The sequence below is a fragment of the Sturnira hondurensis genome, unplaced genomic scaffold (assembly GCF_014824575.4).
Source record: "Sturnira hondurensis isolate 20B ecotype Veracruz unplaced genomic scaffold, ASM1482457v3 Scaffold0010128, whole genome shotgun sequence".
Classification (NCBI taxonomy): Eukaryota; Metazoa; Chordata; class Mammalia; order Chiroptera; family Phyllostomidae; genus Sturnira; species Sturnira hondurensis.
In genome coordinates, this window is record NW_028082759.1 from 8,884,953 (window position 1) to 8,902,001 (window position 17,049).

A 17,049-nucleotide genomic window follows, 5' to 3' on the forward strand; every position below is an offset into this window, starting at 1 on the left:
TTCAATATCACTGACCTTTTTGGCTTTTAAGTTTCAGTGACTTTAATAATATCCTGTTTTTATTTTATTTTATTTTTTTCCTGTTTTTATTTTAAACAAAATAATTATAAAAACTACAGTGAAGTATTTTCCAGTAACACCATATGCCAAATTTTCCCACCTGAATTAATATGAGTAGTTTAATAAAGCCAGAGATTCACATTTGTGCATAACAAGTGGCATTATATAATCAGTGTAATATTCTGTTCTTTCCATATAAGAATAGTAATAGATGTTTCTATGGAAAAATGCTATTAATAATAGCATGTTCTTCCTGTTTCAAAGGGGTAAAAATGTATATTTCCTTGAGCTTTTCATGTAAATTGTATACCATTTGGATGCATTGCCATTTTGGAAACATCATCTTTTAATGAAATACATGCATTTAGAAGTGATGTTACAAAAACTTTCAAGGGCTGACCTAATCTCTCTTTTGACCAGAGCGGGGCAGTGTGATCAAACAGTTTTTCTTATTTCGCTCAAAGACACAGGGCTGGAGCGTGCTAACAACTGCTTGTCCCAACCGTCCCTGAAGAATTTCTTTAGCACATTTCTCACAGTATGGTTTTTAGGATGATGGAAACAAGGGAGAATATACAGAAGCCTTGTGTTTCACCATAATTCCAGTTCAGTAAACTTCTGTTAGTGTGGGCTCTCATGGAAGTCACACAACACAGGGCTCGGGGAACCATCGGAACCACTTCCCAGAGGACACAGACATGTGCCAACCCTGTCGATGATGTGAAGTTAGCAATCATTAAAGTGTGTAAAATGCTCCCTCCCCTTAACCTTACTTTCACTTCTTAATTTTATCTTTTTTTTTGCAATTCACTCTACTGAAAAGATTACTTTTGCTTTAAGTGTTTGAAGAGGGAGGAGAGAATTTCTCTCAAATTTGCATATATCAACTAACGGTGATTACCATAAAAATTCTTTCGGATTTTTACTGTCAAGTTACTGAGTGTTAGTGTTATTTTCTTTTAGAACCAGTAGTCTGTGACCTATCACTTGAACTGAATATTCATTATTCTAGAGATTACGTTTTGCTCGACAGGGAATTTAGATGTTAAATTATTGTTTTTCTGACTTTGCACTTATGTATGCTTTAAATACACACCTAACATCTTCCTGAGTGCCAGGTACCTTTATATGTTTTGGAGACAATTTCAGTTTGCTGGAAATGTTAGTGTTTTCAATGAGGCTAGATCTGTTAAGCAAGTAGTTATGTAAACGCATGTGAATTTGTGTGTATGCATGTGATTTTGAACATATTTCCCATTGGTCTTTTTTTGGGGGGGAGCTTATTAGGTTAAAACAATGAAAAAGGATTATGCATAACAATTAAATGATGTAGTCAATGTTTTAACATACCGGCATCACATAGGAATTTATGAATGGTTTACTTTGTAGTACATATTTAAAAAAATACCATATAGCATTACTTAATACCAGAACGCTTAACATATGTTTTCTAACATTCTACCATGTAGTTTTTACAAACGTAAGCCTAAAGTGTTGGCCTTCAAAACCCATGGGAATTTGAGCACTGAATGTTTATGATGTATGACTCACACTAGTTCTAACAGGAGTTTTTTTCTTACGTTAAAATGGGAAAACAACTACCAGGTTTTAACTAAGGCATTAAAACTGCTACAGCATTTGGTGCCACCAACAAGCACTCCATTGTTAGTGAGCAAGGGTCCTCCCCAGACGCCCCCTCTGCCACGGAGGGGACAGGGCGTCCTGCCAGGGAAGATGACTCACTGTGGGCTGATAGGTTTACTTAGAGTGGCAAGTAAGATAAAATAAAATAAAATAATTTAACAGCAGATTGCCGTACAGAAGTATGAAATTCTATAGTGAGATCTTATTCTCTCTTCCATAAGAAAGTCTCCTCCATCTGGATTTATCTTGAATAAACTGTATACCAGTTTCTTGGAAAACGTCTCACGCTAGATGAAAAAATCACTCAACAGCTTACACTGGGGACAAGGGAGAAACACAGACACAAGAGCATTTCACCTACTTCATGAAGCCAAAGGCACCATTCACTGTCAATGTATCTAATTTTAGAAATGTGAAAAAAAAGCTTTAGAATTAATGAAATAGTAAACAGAAAAAAAAAGAGTAAAGACCACCCATGACCCCTCTCACCCAGAGAGAATCACTGTTGGAATTGATATATAGTCTTATCTCATTTAGTTCATGGTACTGTAATTATATCATTGTTTACTTGTCTACCTGCCTGTCCATTAGGCTGTGAACTTCTCATGGACCCAGGATGTAGTTTATTCACTTTTATCCTAGGTCCCTCAGCTACTGCCCAGGATCTGTGACTTAGGGACACAGTGATATTTTTAACTGTGATCTGAGACACTGAAGCATCTGTGAACTGTGCTGCTTCCAGTCGCCTTCACGCTTCGGAATTTGTTCATTTATTTTTCCCTTTATTCAGTCCACCAATCCTGGTTTTGCTTCAGAAATGTCTGGGTTGCAGGGCATCATACAGTTGAGGGATCACATGGATAAATGATCTTCCTAAAAAGCATATCTGAAAAGAGCACTCCCTTGGCTAGAATTCTTTATTAATTCCCTATGGTTTCTATGGAAAGTTCTATTGTCTTTTAGCTTTGCAATCAGGCATTTTTATGAAGTGACTCCAGTTTTCCTCTGTCCTCATCTCTTATCATTCTCCCACCCTTTACTCTAGGACAGGGTTCTACAAACTCTTCTCTGTGAGGTGGGGAGAGAGTAAATGTTTTAGGCTTTGCAGGCCATACAGTCTCTGTTACTCAATGCTATTGTGACAGCAAAAGAGCAACAATAGAGAATACACAAAGAAATGGGTGTGGCTCTGTTTCAATAAAAATGTACAAAAGCAGGGGTGGGCTGGATTTGGCCAGCAGGCTGTGGTTTGCCAACTGCTGGTCTAATGCATGTATCTATTTAATACATCTAAGTTACTTGCTACTTTCTGCTCATCAGATCCAATTATGATGTCATCAAAGTAGTGGATCAATGTGATGCTCTACTGGATGCCAAGATGATCAAAATCTTTGCCAGTAGATGATGGCGAATAGCGGAAGGGTTTACCCTATTGAAGTACTTGGTTGTTCATGCCAGGTGAAAGCAAATCACTTCTATAGTTCTTACAAATTATTGTAGAGTGTTGGCTTTAAAAAGGTGTCCCCCCATCATCTACTATCTACAAAGGGACAACTAATAGAGGGCTTTTAAAGGATGCTTGTGTCTCTCTAAGCAATGTCTTCCTAAGGATTCTTATGAAGGAAGAATCCTCTCAATAAGGATATATAATGGGGGGGGGTACATGTCAGATGTAGTAAATCCATCTTAACATTCCCATTTCCTTAAGCTTTCAATTCTTTGTGGTACAGAACAAGGTAAGATCAACCTCAATGATAGGCCAGTGTCAAATCCAGCCAATTGAAGAAACTGTCAAAATACACAGCTATACAAGCTAACACATTAAATTCATGATCTCTGGTAAGCACACCATATCAATAAATCCAGCCTAAATCAGAACTCCGTTTTATTTTCTTGAATTCCACATCCTTAGAAATAATTTCCACACATATTCCCCAGCTTTATTCCAATATAAGTTAGAAAACCTGATGTTCTTTTGTAACAATAAGCTGTCTCTGACTGAGTCGGATTCATACATGACCGCCTGCAACATGTTGAGATCTGACTGTAGTTATAGCTCTTCAGGTCAATAAGTATCCTCTTTCAAGAAATGGGCTGTTGCATCTGCCATTCAATTTGGGTATGATCTCAGGGAGATTGATTTTAGGGCTCCCATAGAAGATTTCTGATGTTCTGACTATGACTGAGCCACAAGTTTAAAGCCTCAGCTTATAATTTTCTTTCTATAAGTTCCTTGCACATTCGGAAACAGCTGTCTCACATCACATTTCTTTTTACTCTCATATGGCCCAAGTCAGCACCATTTGGTCCTCTAAGGAATTCGAGTCCTTTAATAATGCAATCCAACACAGGCTATAATTTAATTGATTGTGATATCATTGCCAGTGATGAATTACTAGTATTCCATTTCCCACGGCCAAGGAACTCAGCAGTTCATTCAAGGCCTAAGACATAATCAGACCAATCCCAGAGTTCCTGTCACTTGGGGCCCACTGCTGGTGCCAAGTACTGTGTCAGTCAGGTGCAGTCAGGAAAACCAGATGTTACTACACAAGCATTGGAAGGCTGGGTAAGTGAAAGGGGAATCTTGAGGTAACCCAGGAAATACACTGGAAAACAAGAAGAAGAGGCTGAGATGATCAGAACCTCAGAAGAAAATAAGAGAGGGAGCCTTGCAGAGCCTGGTCCTGGGAGTATCAAAGACACTGGAGGCTGTGAGCAGTTGCTGCAGCCAGGTGAAATGGCATCACAGCAAATGGGAAGAGGAAGTCCTATCTCCTCTCCTTCTGACTCTCAGCCTCCCTGCAAGGTCCCTTGGGTGCCAACACTCTATTCCCCCTTACTGTTAAATCCTACTCATTGTTAGGGTCTCAGCTTATACAAAAGGGAACCTGTACTTATGCAGTCATCCTTACCAGGTGGAATCATAATTGCCTGCTTACTTACCTGTATGCAGTGCTCTACTGTAAGCACTGTGCGGGCAGAAATGTTGTCTTCTTGCTGTCAGTTATATTCTTAGCACCTGGCCACTGTACCTTGGCACTTACCATTACCTTCTCTATGTTTATTGAGTGAAATAATTAATAAACAAATTATTGCCTGTGATAAGTCTTCCTTGACCCACTTCCTCAGTGATTTAATATATTCTACCTCATTGTTTATAACTCATTGGTTTAATTGTCTCCCCCACTGGAGGGTAACTCTGAGGGTCAACATAATTAATTATTATTCAGTGGTGCCTTTCCAGTGCCTGGTACTCGGAAGATGTGCATTACATAAAGGAACACATGAATGAATGCATGCATGCATGCATGAATTAAACTTCCAGATAACTGGAGCTCAATGTAAACACGTGGTGTCACCTGTGTATGAGTGGAAACTAAAGCCATTGGTTGGGAGGAAGAGAGAATGAAATCCTTTTATATCCTCTCCTTTCCTCTCTTTTTCTCCCCCTCCCTCCCTTCCTCTCTTCCTTTGTTCCTTCCTTTCTGTCTTTTTTTTAACATCATTCCACAATACCTGAAGGTAAGAACTAAAATTGACAAGTAGATTTTGTAACCAGAAGGTCATTGGTGACTTTAGAAAGAGTGGCTAGGCATGGTTTCAAGCTAGCTGCAGAGAATGAACAGTATTTTTAAAAGATACTTGACTGTAAATAAAAGGGAAAAAATGCTTGAGTCTTACAGCTAAAGAAGAATATAATTTTAGGGAAGAAATTCATGAGAAAGATTAGAACTGATAGGATAATTCCAAAGAAGGTATTTGAAGAATTACCTGACCGTGAAGACAGAAAGCAGAACATAGAGTTGAACATAGATGCAGGAAGTTGAGGGGATTCTTTTCCCAGTGCCTCAGTTTTATCTGGGATGTAGAAGGGGAGGGACCTGTGAGTGTGAGTGTGAGTGTGAGCCAGGAGGTGTTTGAGACACAAATGGGAGAGAGATGACCATGAAGATTTGGAAAGATGGCCAGGTGACAATGACTTTCAGTGGCCTCAGTCTACGCTGTTGTGAAATTTCCTCCAGCTCTAGTTATCTGCTGGAGGTTCAAGGAGGGCAGAGAGATGGCTGGAGTGATCCTGGGTCAGAGCTTTGCTGGTCACCTTTTGCAAAAAGCCACGGGCCTGAGGAAACTGCAGGGTGGTATAGTGAGACTTCATGGGGTGGGCCTGGGCAGGAAAAGAAATGAGGTGTGGAGCGAGGTTACCCCAGAGTGGGAGAAATGTAGGCGTCATGGGGCTGTAGGTCTTGAGGTGAAGAGCAGATGTATGTGTGTGCACACCCATGTCTGTGCACACTCACGTCCTTCACTGGGTGTGGTCATAAGTACACCACACAGTAGGCTCAGGTCCAGCTTTCCAAGTTGCTTATTAAGGTAATGGACTTCGAGTAAATAATTCCTATTTTATTTTATTCTCTTAGTTTTCAAGTTTGGTGATGCTCTCTTTGTTTGGTGGATTATAGGTGGATTATATGGAGGAAGAAGCAAGGAACTGAGTTCCAAAAAAGCAACAGTAAAATACTTTAAATTTATCTCACAGTATTTACATTGTAAATGGTATGAAGCTTGGAGTGTGAAAATGTATGTATGCAAACTGTTGTTATAAAGAAAGACCTTATTTATCTTTAATAACACACCAGGGGGGTTGGCAGTGAGTGGTTATTTTACAGATAAAAGCTATATCAAATAATAGGAATAATAAAATCAGAAAGTTCTTAAAAAGTCAGGGAAATCCTGGTTATAGTGGCAAAACACATTAGAGTACAACAGAAACAACGGAAGGAGGGAAAATACAAAGATTTGAGTTTATGTTGAAACATTTAAAGATATTTTCTAGGTTTGACCACTGAGGGGAATTAAAAGTGTATAATATTTAGTATATAATATTGTGTGTGACACATAATAAGTGGGTAAATTTATTTTAAAACTAAAAGTTCCAAAAATTAAAAGGTGCTGTTCTCCACATCAGCTCCATGTAGGCAGAGGTGTGCCTGTTTGAGCTCCTTGGCAGATCAACTTGTCACCTAATTTTGCTCACCAAATATTCAAGGAATAGTAAAGTAGACATGAGATGATATTGTTCCCATTTTCAGAATGTGGGAAGAGACAGACAGGAGCAACGGCCTGGAATTTTTAGGAATTCTGTCTTGCCTAGAGGAGAGATTATGTGGTCATTATGAGATGAAAGTAATCACTGTGCCATTAAAAAATCATTAATGTAATACTATGACCCATGCTTAGTGATAGAGTGAAATAGTACGGTAACCTCTGGCCATATAATATCAAATATGTTGATCCTATCTTATTAGACTTTCAAAAATATCATTCAAATGCCTGCAGATTATCTCAATTATCTGTCTTTCAAGGGACATAGTAAGAAGACTTGTATGTTTATTTTTATATAAAACTGCATGATATTCCATGTCCAGCACTCATCCCTGAATTATATTCACTAGATTATAGTGAAATTTACTTTTTAAGACTATCAAGGTGGAGATGTGAATTTTTTTGTTGTTGAGAACAAAGAACAATATTTCATCTTTCATTAAAGTATAAAGTCATATATTCTAAGTACTATATCTATGCTGAGATTCTTGTCAGTTAAGAAAAGAACATAGAAAAGTGATTGAAAGGAACTTGAGTAAAGTGCATCTAAGCTACAACGGGATAAACCTGTTCAAGTTGGTGGGATGAAAAGTCTTCTAACCCATTGGGGAAATGGCCTGATTCTGTTCTCAGGGGAGAAATGAAACCACAAAAAAATGTGGGAAGAACTATTTTCAAAGTATGTGGTAATGCAGCATTTCTCACTCCAGAAGGAGACTGAGTATTAAGTAAAAAACAAAACCAAAAAATATGCGAAGCGACTTGCAGAGCTCGCCATCTGCACTGGGAAAAGAACAGAGTATTGTAACTGAGCCCAAGCTTGGAAACAGGTCAATTCACGGAAACTGCCCTTTGCCCTGTAGCTTACAGTTATGTCATGAAGCTGCAATCAGGGGTGTTGGAAAGAGTAATTAGGAATATGTTGGAGAGTTGCACACTCATAAGAAATTTTTTATGGGAGGGAAAAAATCTTAAGCATTCACTGTGGGGAAGTCTCATAAGACTTTTGAAAAGCAAGCATTTTGGCTCATGAGGCTTTTATTTAGCAAGAGCAGCCAAGAGAGTTGTTTTGTTTTTGTTTTTTCACTTTAATTTGAAGGTTGTTTAAGCATCTTGCCTTTTTCATCTATCGCCTAATATATTCATAGGAAAACAAACAGGAGAACAGAAGAATGGATTCTGAAGGCGTAATTGCTAAAATTTTTCTTTATATTTTCTTTAAGGAATCAATTCCAAGCTTCAGTTTGAAATCATGCCAGGTGCATCATTTGGGTTGTTTGAGATAAATCCTGACACCGGAGAGGTGGTGACAACCACCGTGCTTGACAGAGAACTTCAGGAAGTCTTCACCCTCCAAGGTAAGGAATCCTTGGGCTCTGATGAGCAAACAAAGAATCAAGCCCAGAGGCAGTAGGAAGTTTTACGGATCAGTAGGGTGTCTTTAAATAAAACATTATTGACCCAGGGCCACCGGGTTAGTTTAGTTGGTGCTGTCCAGTGAGGGCAGTGCATTTCAGGTATGAATTAACAGTCCCCATCTGTGCCATTTTTCATTCCGTGTCAGTACTAGTACGAGACGGGGGTGTCCCTTCACTGTCTGGCACCACAACCATTCTCTGTACCGTGGAAGATGAAAATGATCATGTCCCGAAGATTATTGTCCCCATCCACGACATTGAGGTTTTGGAAAACCAAGAGCCAGGGGTCATCTACACTGTTTTGGCCTTTGACATGGATACCGGCAATAATGGAGCTATCAAGTATCATTTGATTGGTAAGTATTTTCTTTATTAAAATTCCCCCCATGACTCTGACCGAGCTGACACACTGTATGGTGATTATTCTGTATTTGGAGTCTATTGCAGTGTTGGCAAAACACACACCCAGTTAGAACTGATTGGTGCCCTGGGTTTCCTCTCTGCCTCCTTCTTACAGCCGTCCAGGACCACTGCTCTCAACCACGCGTGTACATTTTCTTATAGGGCAATGCATTTTGTTGCCCTAAATTATGTAACATTAGTGGATGTACAGGTGGAACAGATAGCCTTTTTTTTGGTTCTCTCTTATAATCACTTATTTTTATTATTTTGAGCAATTCAGACTTTTTTCAGGTCTTTCTAGAAGGACCTAGAAGACATGAGTGGGCAAACAATTCCCAGGTGAACACTTCAGATCTGCCACCATCACCCAAAGGTCAAGGTCTTTAGGAACTTCTTCCCTAAAGGATAATATTGCGACATGGCTCCCTTTGGATCAGAGGCATGAGGATTTCTGACACAATAACTTCCACATCAGCATAGTCAGCTTGAGAGAGCCATACCTTACTCACCTAAAAAAAAGAGAGTGATTGAAGAATCTGGTTTTCCCCATCCATCAGAGAGCACACAGAACGAAGGGCGCTAAGGAGAGAGCACTGCTTCGAGACTGCTTCTGATGAAGAGAAGCTGTTTTAAGGTCTTGTAAATGTAGCTTTAGGACTGGCTTCCGGAAGCTGTCGCTTTCTGCTATAAATTCTATAATCAGCCTATGCTCTGTGTACCACCCATTTTACTCCAAAAGGAAACGTTTTATTGCCTTTTCCCCTGATTATAAAATGATATATCATTGCTGTAGAATATATACATATAGAGAGAGAGACAGAATATAAGAAACAAAAGTAATAACAAAAAGTCTTGTGCCTTGCAGGGAGAACTCATTTGGTGTTCTGAAAAAACACTTTTCCATGGACCTCGGTGAATCACAGACACCATTTTTATATATATCAGAAAATTCATGTGCACTAGTTTGTTGCCTCATTTTTTAAATGAATATACTGTGTGAATCTTTCGTGTCTGTGAATATACATTTCTAATGCTGTCTCGTATGCATATGCATAAAATTTATTTCACTCAACCCTTTTGGTGGTCACTTAGATATTGAACAGTCTTACTATTATAAAAATTCTGTGTTGAACAATACTTGTATTATTTCCTTACAATAAAGGTATATCATACTGCTATCCCAAAGAATAATACTCCCTCCAAGTAACTTATATCAATAAGTCTAATTCTTATTTCTTCCTTCCTATTCCAGTAGAATATTTTCCTCTTTTGTAAACTCCACTTGTTTTCTAAAACTTCTCAAACTATCTGTGCTTTACATTTTTAAAATTTCAAATCTGTTGCAACTGATACTTTCTATAAAATACAGTAAGTATGAGTTACTGGGGAAAAGAATCAGAAGCATGCAAAATGCAAACCCCAGTTTTTAAGAGCTATTATTATATTATGCAGACATAAAATCATTCTCTTGAGTTGCTATAAAGTTTTCTAAATGCTCACTCCCCATTTCTGCATTCACCTTGTCAAGGGCCAGTCACAGGCAATGTCCAGGCCACCCCTCTCTTCTTCCGTGGCATCAGGGATGTTCCCCATCTATGCCCATGACCCTCCCTTTCCTGCACGGCCAGTGCTTCCCCCACTACTGGCTTTTCCCATCACTTTTCACCAGCCTTTCCCATCTTGAAAAACATCCCCCCTCAGAAGTATCCCTTCATTCACTATGTCTTTCCTTCACATTCAAGCTTCTTAAAATCATCTGCACTCTGGATTCTTAAGGATGTACATCCAGAAACTTCTTGGGAAGCGTCCTGTAACCCTGAGAGCACTCAGACCTCACAAGAACCGGTCTAAACACTCTAGTCTTTCACCTAAGCCCACCATGAATTCTTCCTGCCTTACTCCTTTTTCCTCCTTTGTATTTTTTTAATGTGGCCACTTCCTGTCTGCACCTATGGTTTCAGAATCTCCTGTATTCTAATCAGGCCTGATGCTGCTGACTCTAAAACAGAACTCTTTCTAAAGCAGAAACGTGATTCCTGACACCTTCCTGTCTGCAATTCCGCAGGGACTCCCCATGGATTTTAAGACAAAGTATAAACTGTTCAGCAATGTACACAGAGCACTTCATATTTGACCCTCTGCTTACCTCCGAAATCCACTGCAAACCCTCTTCCTACCCCCAACACTCAAATACCCAGGGGGCCCTGTGTTCACTAAAACATTCACAGCCACTAACTTCTCCAATTCCGGGGACCTCACACCTGCTATTCCCTCTTCCTCTTGCTTTTCCTTCTCTCTGAAATGCGTGGCCTTTCTCTCCTCTATGACTCAGTTTTGACATCACTCTTTCTAATAAGCACATCCTGCCCATCCTAACACAGGACTGTGTGCCCTTCCTCTGGGCATCCCCGTGCCCCGTTTGTGGGATTTTCACACTGTACTTAAATGTCCAGGCACTGACCCCTGTTTGCTCCTAACTCTCAACTCTTGGAGCCTGGGATCATGTCCTGCTCTCCTCATACTCCAGCATGCAGCACATACTTGGTATATGGCAGGTGTTCATTAAGTGTTTGCTGAGTGAATTTATGTTTATCACCCACACATGCCACAGAAATGTAGTTTGTCTGATCATCCCTCTGTGTGGTACAAGTTAACCATGTCTCATGAAGAAGTACAAGTGCAAGTTCCTTCTCCTCAGTCCCCAGCACTGCCTATGACTGTCGTGTCCTCTGAATGCCAGTGTGCTTCGTACACATATGCCTCTGGCAGACTTCGGTATGTTTCTCCACTCTCGGAAACAGTGAGCCTCATCAAAGAGTGTGGCCAGCCACTTATGGAACCACATTCTTCCAGACTAATGTTCAGGGTGACTTTCAAATGTCTTTGAAAACTTTTGGACCTATGTTCAGTTTTGACTTTTATTCCACTTAGTACCATGGATAATAATACAAGAAAGATGTTTTTGAAGGATGCAGAGACAAAACACTCTCCTTGCTATGGAAGAAATAGACAAGAGTTTCACTATCTCTAACAGAAGTGTTTCATGATTCATGCACAAAGTGCATGGAAATGTAGAAGAGAGCTTATTACTGTCATAGAAGTGCCATATAATCTGTAGTGAGTCATTTTGGGGAAAATCACTGCTATCAATCTGTTACTTCATGATTAATATATAAAAATAGACATTTCATTCTATGTCCTATCCCTGCCTACTATTGTTTTATTTTATATAAAATGTACATTTTAATCCTCTCAAAAGGAAAACGTATGAATATAAATGTTGTAGATGCACATGCATGAAAATCATACTTCTATAAATCAGTCAAAGCAGATGTTCTAATTATTGATTGATTAATATAGATACTGAATTATAGTATTTTGTTCATCCCTGATAATAGAAGCTTCGTGAGGGCAGGGGCTTCATCATTCACGCGCACGGTCACAGCCGCAGTACTTCAAAAGCACTACGATGAAGTAATCAGGAAATAAATATTTGTTCACTGAATCAATGAATATATGTGTGTATATTATTAGCTAAGGGCAGCTACTTTTCTAATTCAAGTGAATGTTGGATCTGTTTTCTTTGATAGATGGAAATACCGACGAGTACTTTGCTATTAATGAAACATCAGGAGAACTCTCAACCACTCGTGCTTTGGACCGGGAGCAAGTCAGCAACTTTGTCCTTGTCATCCTGTGCTCTGACCTGGGGGATCCACCGAGGAGCTCTATAGCGCAGCTGCAACTCAGAGTCTTGGATGACAATGACCACAGCCCCTCCTTTCCCACGCTTCATTACCAGTCCTCCGTGAGAGAAGATGCTGAAGTGGGTACAGTGGTTCTTGTGCTCACCGCTGTGGACGAGGATGAAGGCCTGAATGGGCAAACTGTGTACTCTCTGACAGACGAGGCTTCTGGTGCCTTCACTGTTGACCCTGTGGCAGGCACGCTGAGAACAGGCCATACACTTGACCGAGAAGCCAGATCTCAATATACGTTCAAGGCTATGGCCAGAGACTGTAGCATCCAGGGCTCCAGAAGCACCACAGTAATTATAAAAGTATATGTTACTGATGTTAATGACAATGATCCAGTTTGGGAACAAAACCCCTTTGATGTTTTTCTTTCCCCTCAGTTACCTATAAACCAGACAACTGCCATTCTGAGAGCCAGTGACCCAGACTTGGGGCCCAATGGAACTGTCATTTTTAGTTTTGCAGAGACCCAGTCCATGTTTTCTATTAACAAATATACAGGAGAGATTCAACTTCAGCAAACCCCATCTTCAGGATATTTTCCGATTTGGCTGCAGCTTAAAGTTATGGACCAAGGGGTCCCAGCTAGGACAACCACGGGTCTCTTGGTCATTCACATGGAAGGAGCGGATGTAAAGATGTCCTTCAGCCACCACCTGTATAAAGGGATTGTGACCGAAAATTGTGAGGCAGGTGAGTGTCCCTTTGAGTTTCTTTTTGTATTTTGCAGTTACTTTGGCAAAATGCTTAAAACTAAAGATCAATTATACAGTAAGAATGTTATTGTAAATTCATTTGTAATTTTTTAATGTAGCCAGTACTTGGTGTGCTAATTTTCATCCAAAGTATATCAGAAAAATATACTCAAATACAGTAAAAAAATACACATGTGATCATTTTTCCTCATGGCACTAATTGTTTTTCAATAATTTCCACACAACTTATGGGAAACATTAAAAAACCTACTAAACAGATTAATTTAAAGTATCCTTCTACACACACACACACACACACACAAAACTATGTAGAGAGTTTTAAATTTAACAATAATTCAATTTAGGTAATTATGTCCAAGGAAGGAACAGAGAATTGAATCTTCTGATCCCTCTAACCCTCCAGAGGGCACACAGAGGCACTTGAGGGTTTGGGGGAGGGTCTGGTTGCTGAAGGTCTGATGCATGTTGCGCTTGCTCATGCCGATTTTTTGTTTTTGTTTGTCGTTTTATCGTGATTCAGTGTCATGTGATACCTCCATAAACCACTGTTTAGAAGGCAGCCTGCATTTTTCTGAAATTAATTTTTTATATTATAGTAAAAATCCATTTTGCACATTATATAGTGCTTCCTGTATGAAAAGAGAACATTCATTTTAAGATTGAATGTTCAGTTAGGGTTGTTCTCAATTGCAGATCATTCTACTCTTATTTGAATTAAGTGTTACTCAGAAGTCCTATTATGGATTCCAAACATAATTAAAATAAGTTGCAATTATCTTCATTAGATGAAGTATTAATGGCTTCAAAAATAAGTCAGAAATTTCCAATCTATATATATTCTTATGTGTAATGAGACTTCCACATAAGAGTTAGATGTGAAAAAATATGAGATTCTTCTTAGAGCTCTATTTCTATTCCTCCTAAGAAACATAAATACCAACCTCCTAGCAAAGCCTGATGCAAAGTAAAGTGAACATGTTCTCAATAATATAGCACAGAATATATTAATCAGTCTTGAAATTAGTCTGATAAAATCATACAATAAAGTCCACCCTTCATCTGCAGTGCAGACGATACACGTTTCTCCCTAAACATCTTTGACACGTGGTCTTTCAGTCTCTACTCGAATATTTCAGTAATGGAGAATTTAGGGCAGTGATTCTTGAACTTGAATATAAAACCAGTGACCTATGACCCTTCTCTCCCGCTACATATTCTACTTCCTAGTTCTTGCAGGTTCTGCTGAAGTCTGAGGTCCAGACCCCATTGTTTTTAACAAGCTCTGCAGGTGATTTGTTGCATGTCGAAGTTAGAAAGCCCCTTTATTTGGAAAGTCATTTATGTATTGGACCCAGATCTGCCTCCTTTGTGTCTAGCCATAAGTCCTCTGGAGCACTCCACTTCTATACACAATCACCGTTCAGATATTTTATTTCCTTCTTCAACACATTTTTTAGAGAATTAAGTGCCAGGTACTTTTTCATTGGGATATATCGGTGAACTAAAATACAATGCTGCTCATTCTTGTGAGACTTACATTCTAGCAGTTATAGAAAGGCAGTATCAATCAACATAATACATAACTGAAGTATAGTACACACTGGATGATGGTAAGAGGCATTGAGTAGAGGAAAAGCAGAGCAAGGTTAGAAGAAGAAGGAAGTGCTTGGAGGGGCAACAAATTACAGATAAGATCAGACATCACTGAGCAAGTGACATTTGGGCAAAGAATTGAAAAGATGAGGTAGCCATCCCTATATTTGAGGCAGAGCATTTCAGAAAAGAAGAAAAGCTAGTGGGATCCTACTTGGTTTGTTCAGAGAACAGCAAAGAGGACTGCGTGACTGAGGGGGAGAATAATGGGAAACAGCGGAACTAAGAGGTCCTCTAAGAGGACTGGAAGACTTCAGATTTTACTTGCAATCATTTTCCCTTCTCTAGTTCATTCATGTATCCTTCACATAAGTGGGTTTCCAACCACTGCTAGTGAACATTCACACCCAGTATAAATCTTGAGAGCAATACACATGAAATATGTTATTCCTCAAAAGAATTGGCATGGAAGCCATCATTGTTACTACAATTTTTTTATATTAGTGAATGAAATTTCTAAATATACCTAAGGCATTTCCTAATTGTGAAGCTATCCTTTCTCAATTTTCCCAGGACCAATTTGCAAAATTAAACCTAAATAAAAAGCAATGTATAAGGCACCCCCCAAAAATTGTTTCAATATGAAATTAAGTTATGGATTAGTAAGCATGATAATATTTCTGGTCAAATTCAGAAATGACTTAATAATAACACCAATAACAACCGCTGTGGAAGGGGAAATTTTCCTTTTGCAGTGTGCCTTCATTTGTGTCACAGGCTCACTCTGTTGTTAGCAGGAAATGACCCCGATTTTAGCCTGTTTCCCATCATTTTGGCAGCATCTCATCACATCTGTACACCTTCCATCTGCTCCCAAACATCACAGTTGGGGTTAATCAGTATGGGTAAGAGTAACATGAGATGAAAAGTTTGGGCAGAAGACGGTGAAGACCAAATTACATTCTTATCTCTGAAGCTCAGCCTCCTGTTTAAGATTCTACCAGAAAAGCTAATGAATAAATGAATGGAAAGCCTTCACCCTGCCATCCTCATCACTGTGTTTTCTCTGACCTTGGACCAAAGTTGTCCTTCTTAGACCTCTTATATTTGTAATTATTGGATAAATTTGTTTTCAATAGCACTTAACACTCTCTTTATTAAATCTTATGTATAAGGAAATCTAGAAATACTCCTGGCAGTAATGCAAGCATATGGTATCCATAAATATCTAAGTAGGGATACATTTTGGGACATCTAAAGCAGTAGGTTTGGACCTCACTTTGAAGACTAACTATGACATGTGTGAAGGATGTGAAATCCAAGTTGAGAAGTAAACCAAAAGCATCAGCACATAGCAAAGAGAAAAAGGGAGAAGGAAAGGATGCCAGTCAAGAAGGCTGTTGAATCTGATGATACAACTAACTATACCTAGATCCTAAGACCCTGTGAAAAACAATGACAAAGTGCATAAAATGTCAATTGGCATTTTTAAGCTGGTCAAAGCTTTGCCTGGAAATGAATTCAATGAATTCAGTACAGACCACCAGATCATATCCTAGACACCAGAAGGTGATTTGTGTGTGTGTGTGTGTGTGTGTGTGTGTGTGTGTGTTTGAATTCCAATGAATTTAAAAGAGTGTGAATCCATTGATCGGTGTTAGAATGGCCTTGATATAAATTATTTAATGTGATTTTATAATTTTCAGAATGGTTTTCTTCCCAAATATGCCTGCAATTCTAATTTTATCTTCAAATGAAAAATATATGCCTATAAGAAGCTTAAATTTTCTGTGCGTTACTCAAAATCCTATCAATAGGCACCACTTGACATCCTCAGTGAATTATTTTTTGTATTATCCTAAATTTTCACCATCCTAAACTGGTTTTAACACTTAGATGTTATTTAAGAAAATAAAAAGTTAAAACTAATTACTCTAATTTATTTATATTTGTTTAACATTTTTTCTTAGAAAGCCCAGAAGTTTGTTTTTATTAACTTTTCATTCACCTGATAACAACATTAAACTTAAAACATCAATTGCTGAAAACAATACATAGTTCAATAAAGAGTTTCCATTTTGAAAGCAACCTTTTAGTAGATAAAATCCCTTTGGGAGCCAGTCATGAAGTTTTCACTTAGTCATAGAAAGCATCCGTTTTGTGGGTACCAGCTGGGTCTAAGAGAGGCTGGCCAGACAATGGTGTGATGAGACAAGTTGAAGTACAAGTGGTTCACGGCTCTTTCCTCTTCCCACTGCTCCTTTTCAGTCGAGGTGAGAGGGAATCTAACTGCTCTGAATCTTTCCAAAGTGAACAATAAACCACTTGGTTGTCCACGATGTTTCAGTCCACTAC

The 17,049-nt window shown here is 38.8% G+C and overlaps 1 protein-coding gene across 1 annotated transcript in view; it reads left to right on the top strand.

The window, feature by feature from the left end:
* Positions 1–17,049, top strand: part of DCHS2 (dachsous cadherin-related 2) — a 178,625-nt gene that overhangs the window by 123,652 nt on the left and 37,924 nt on the right. Inside the window, exons 11-13 of the mRNA XM_037058360.1 lie at positions 8,034–8,168; positions 8,375–8,584; positions 12,221–13,078. Coding sequence (XP_036914255.1) covers positions 8,034–8,168; positions 8,375–8,584; positions 12,221–13,078 — 1,203 coding nt within the window. The remainder of the gene's footprint in view (positions 1–8,033; positions 8,169–8,374; positions 8,585–12,220; positions 13,079–17,049) is intronic.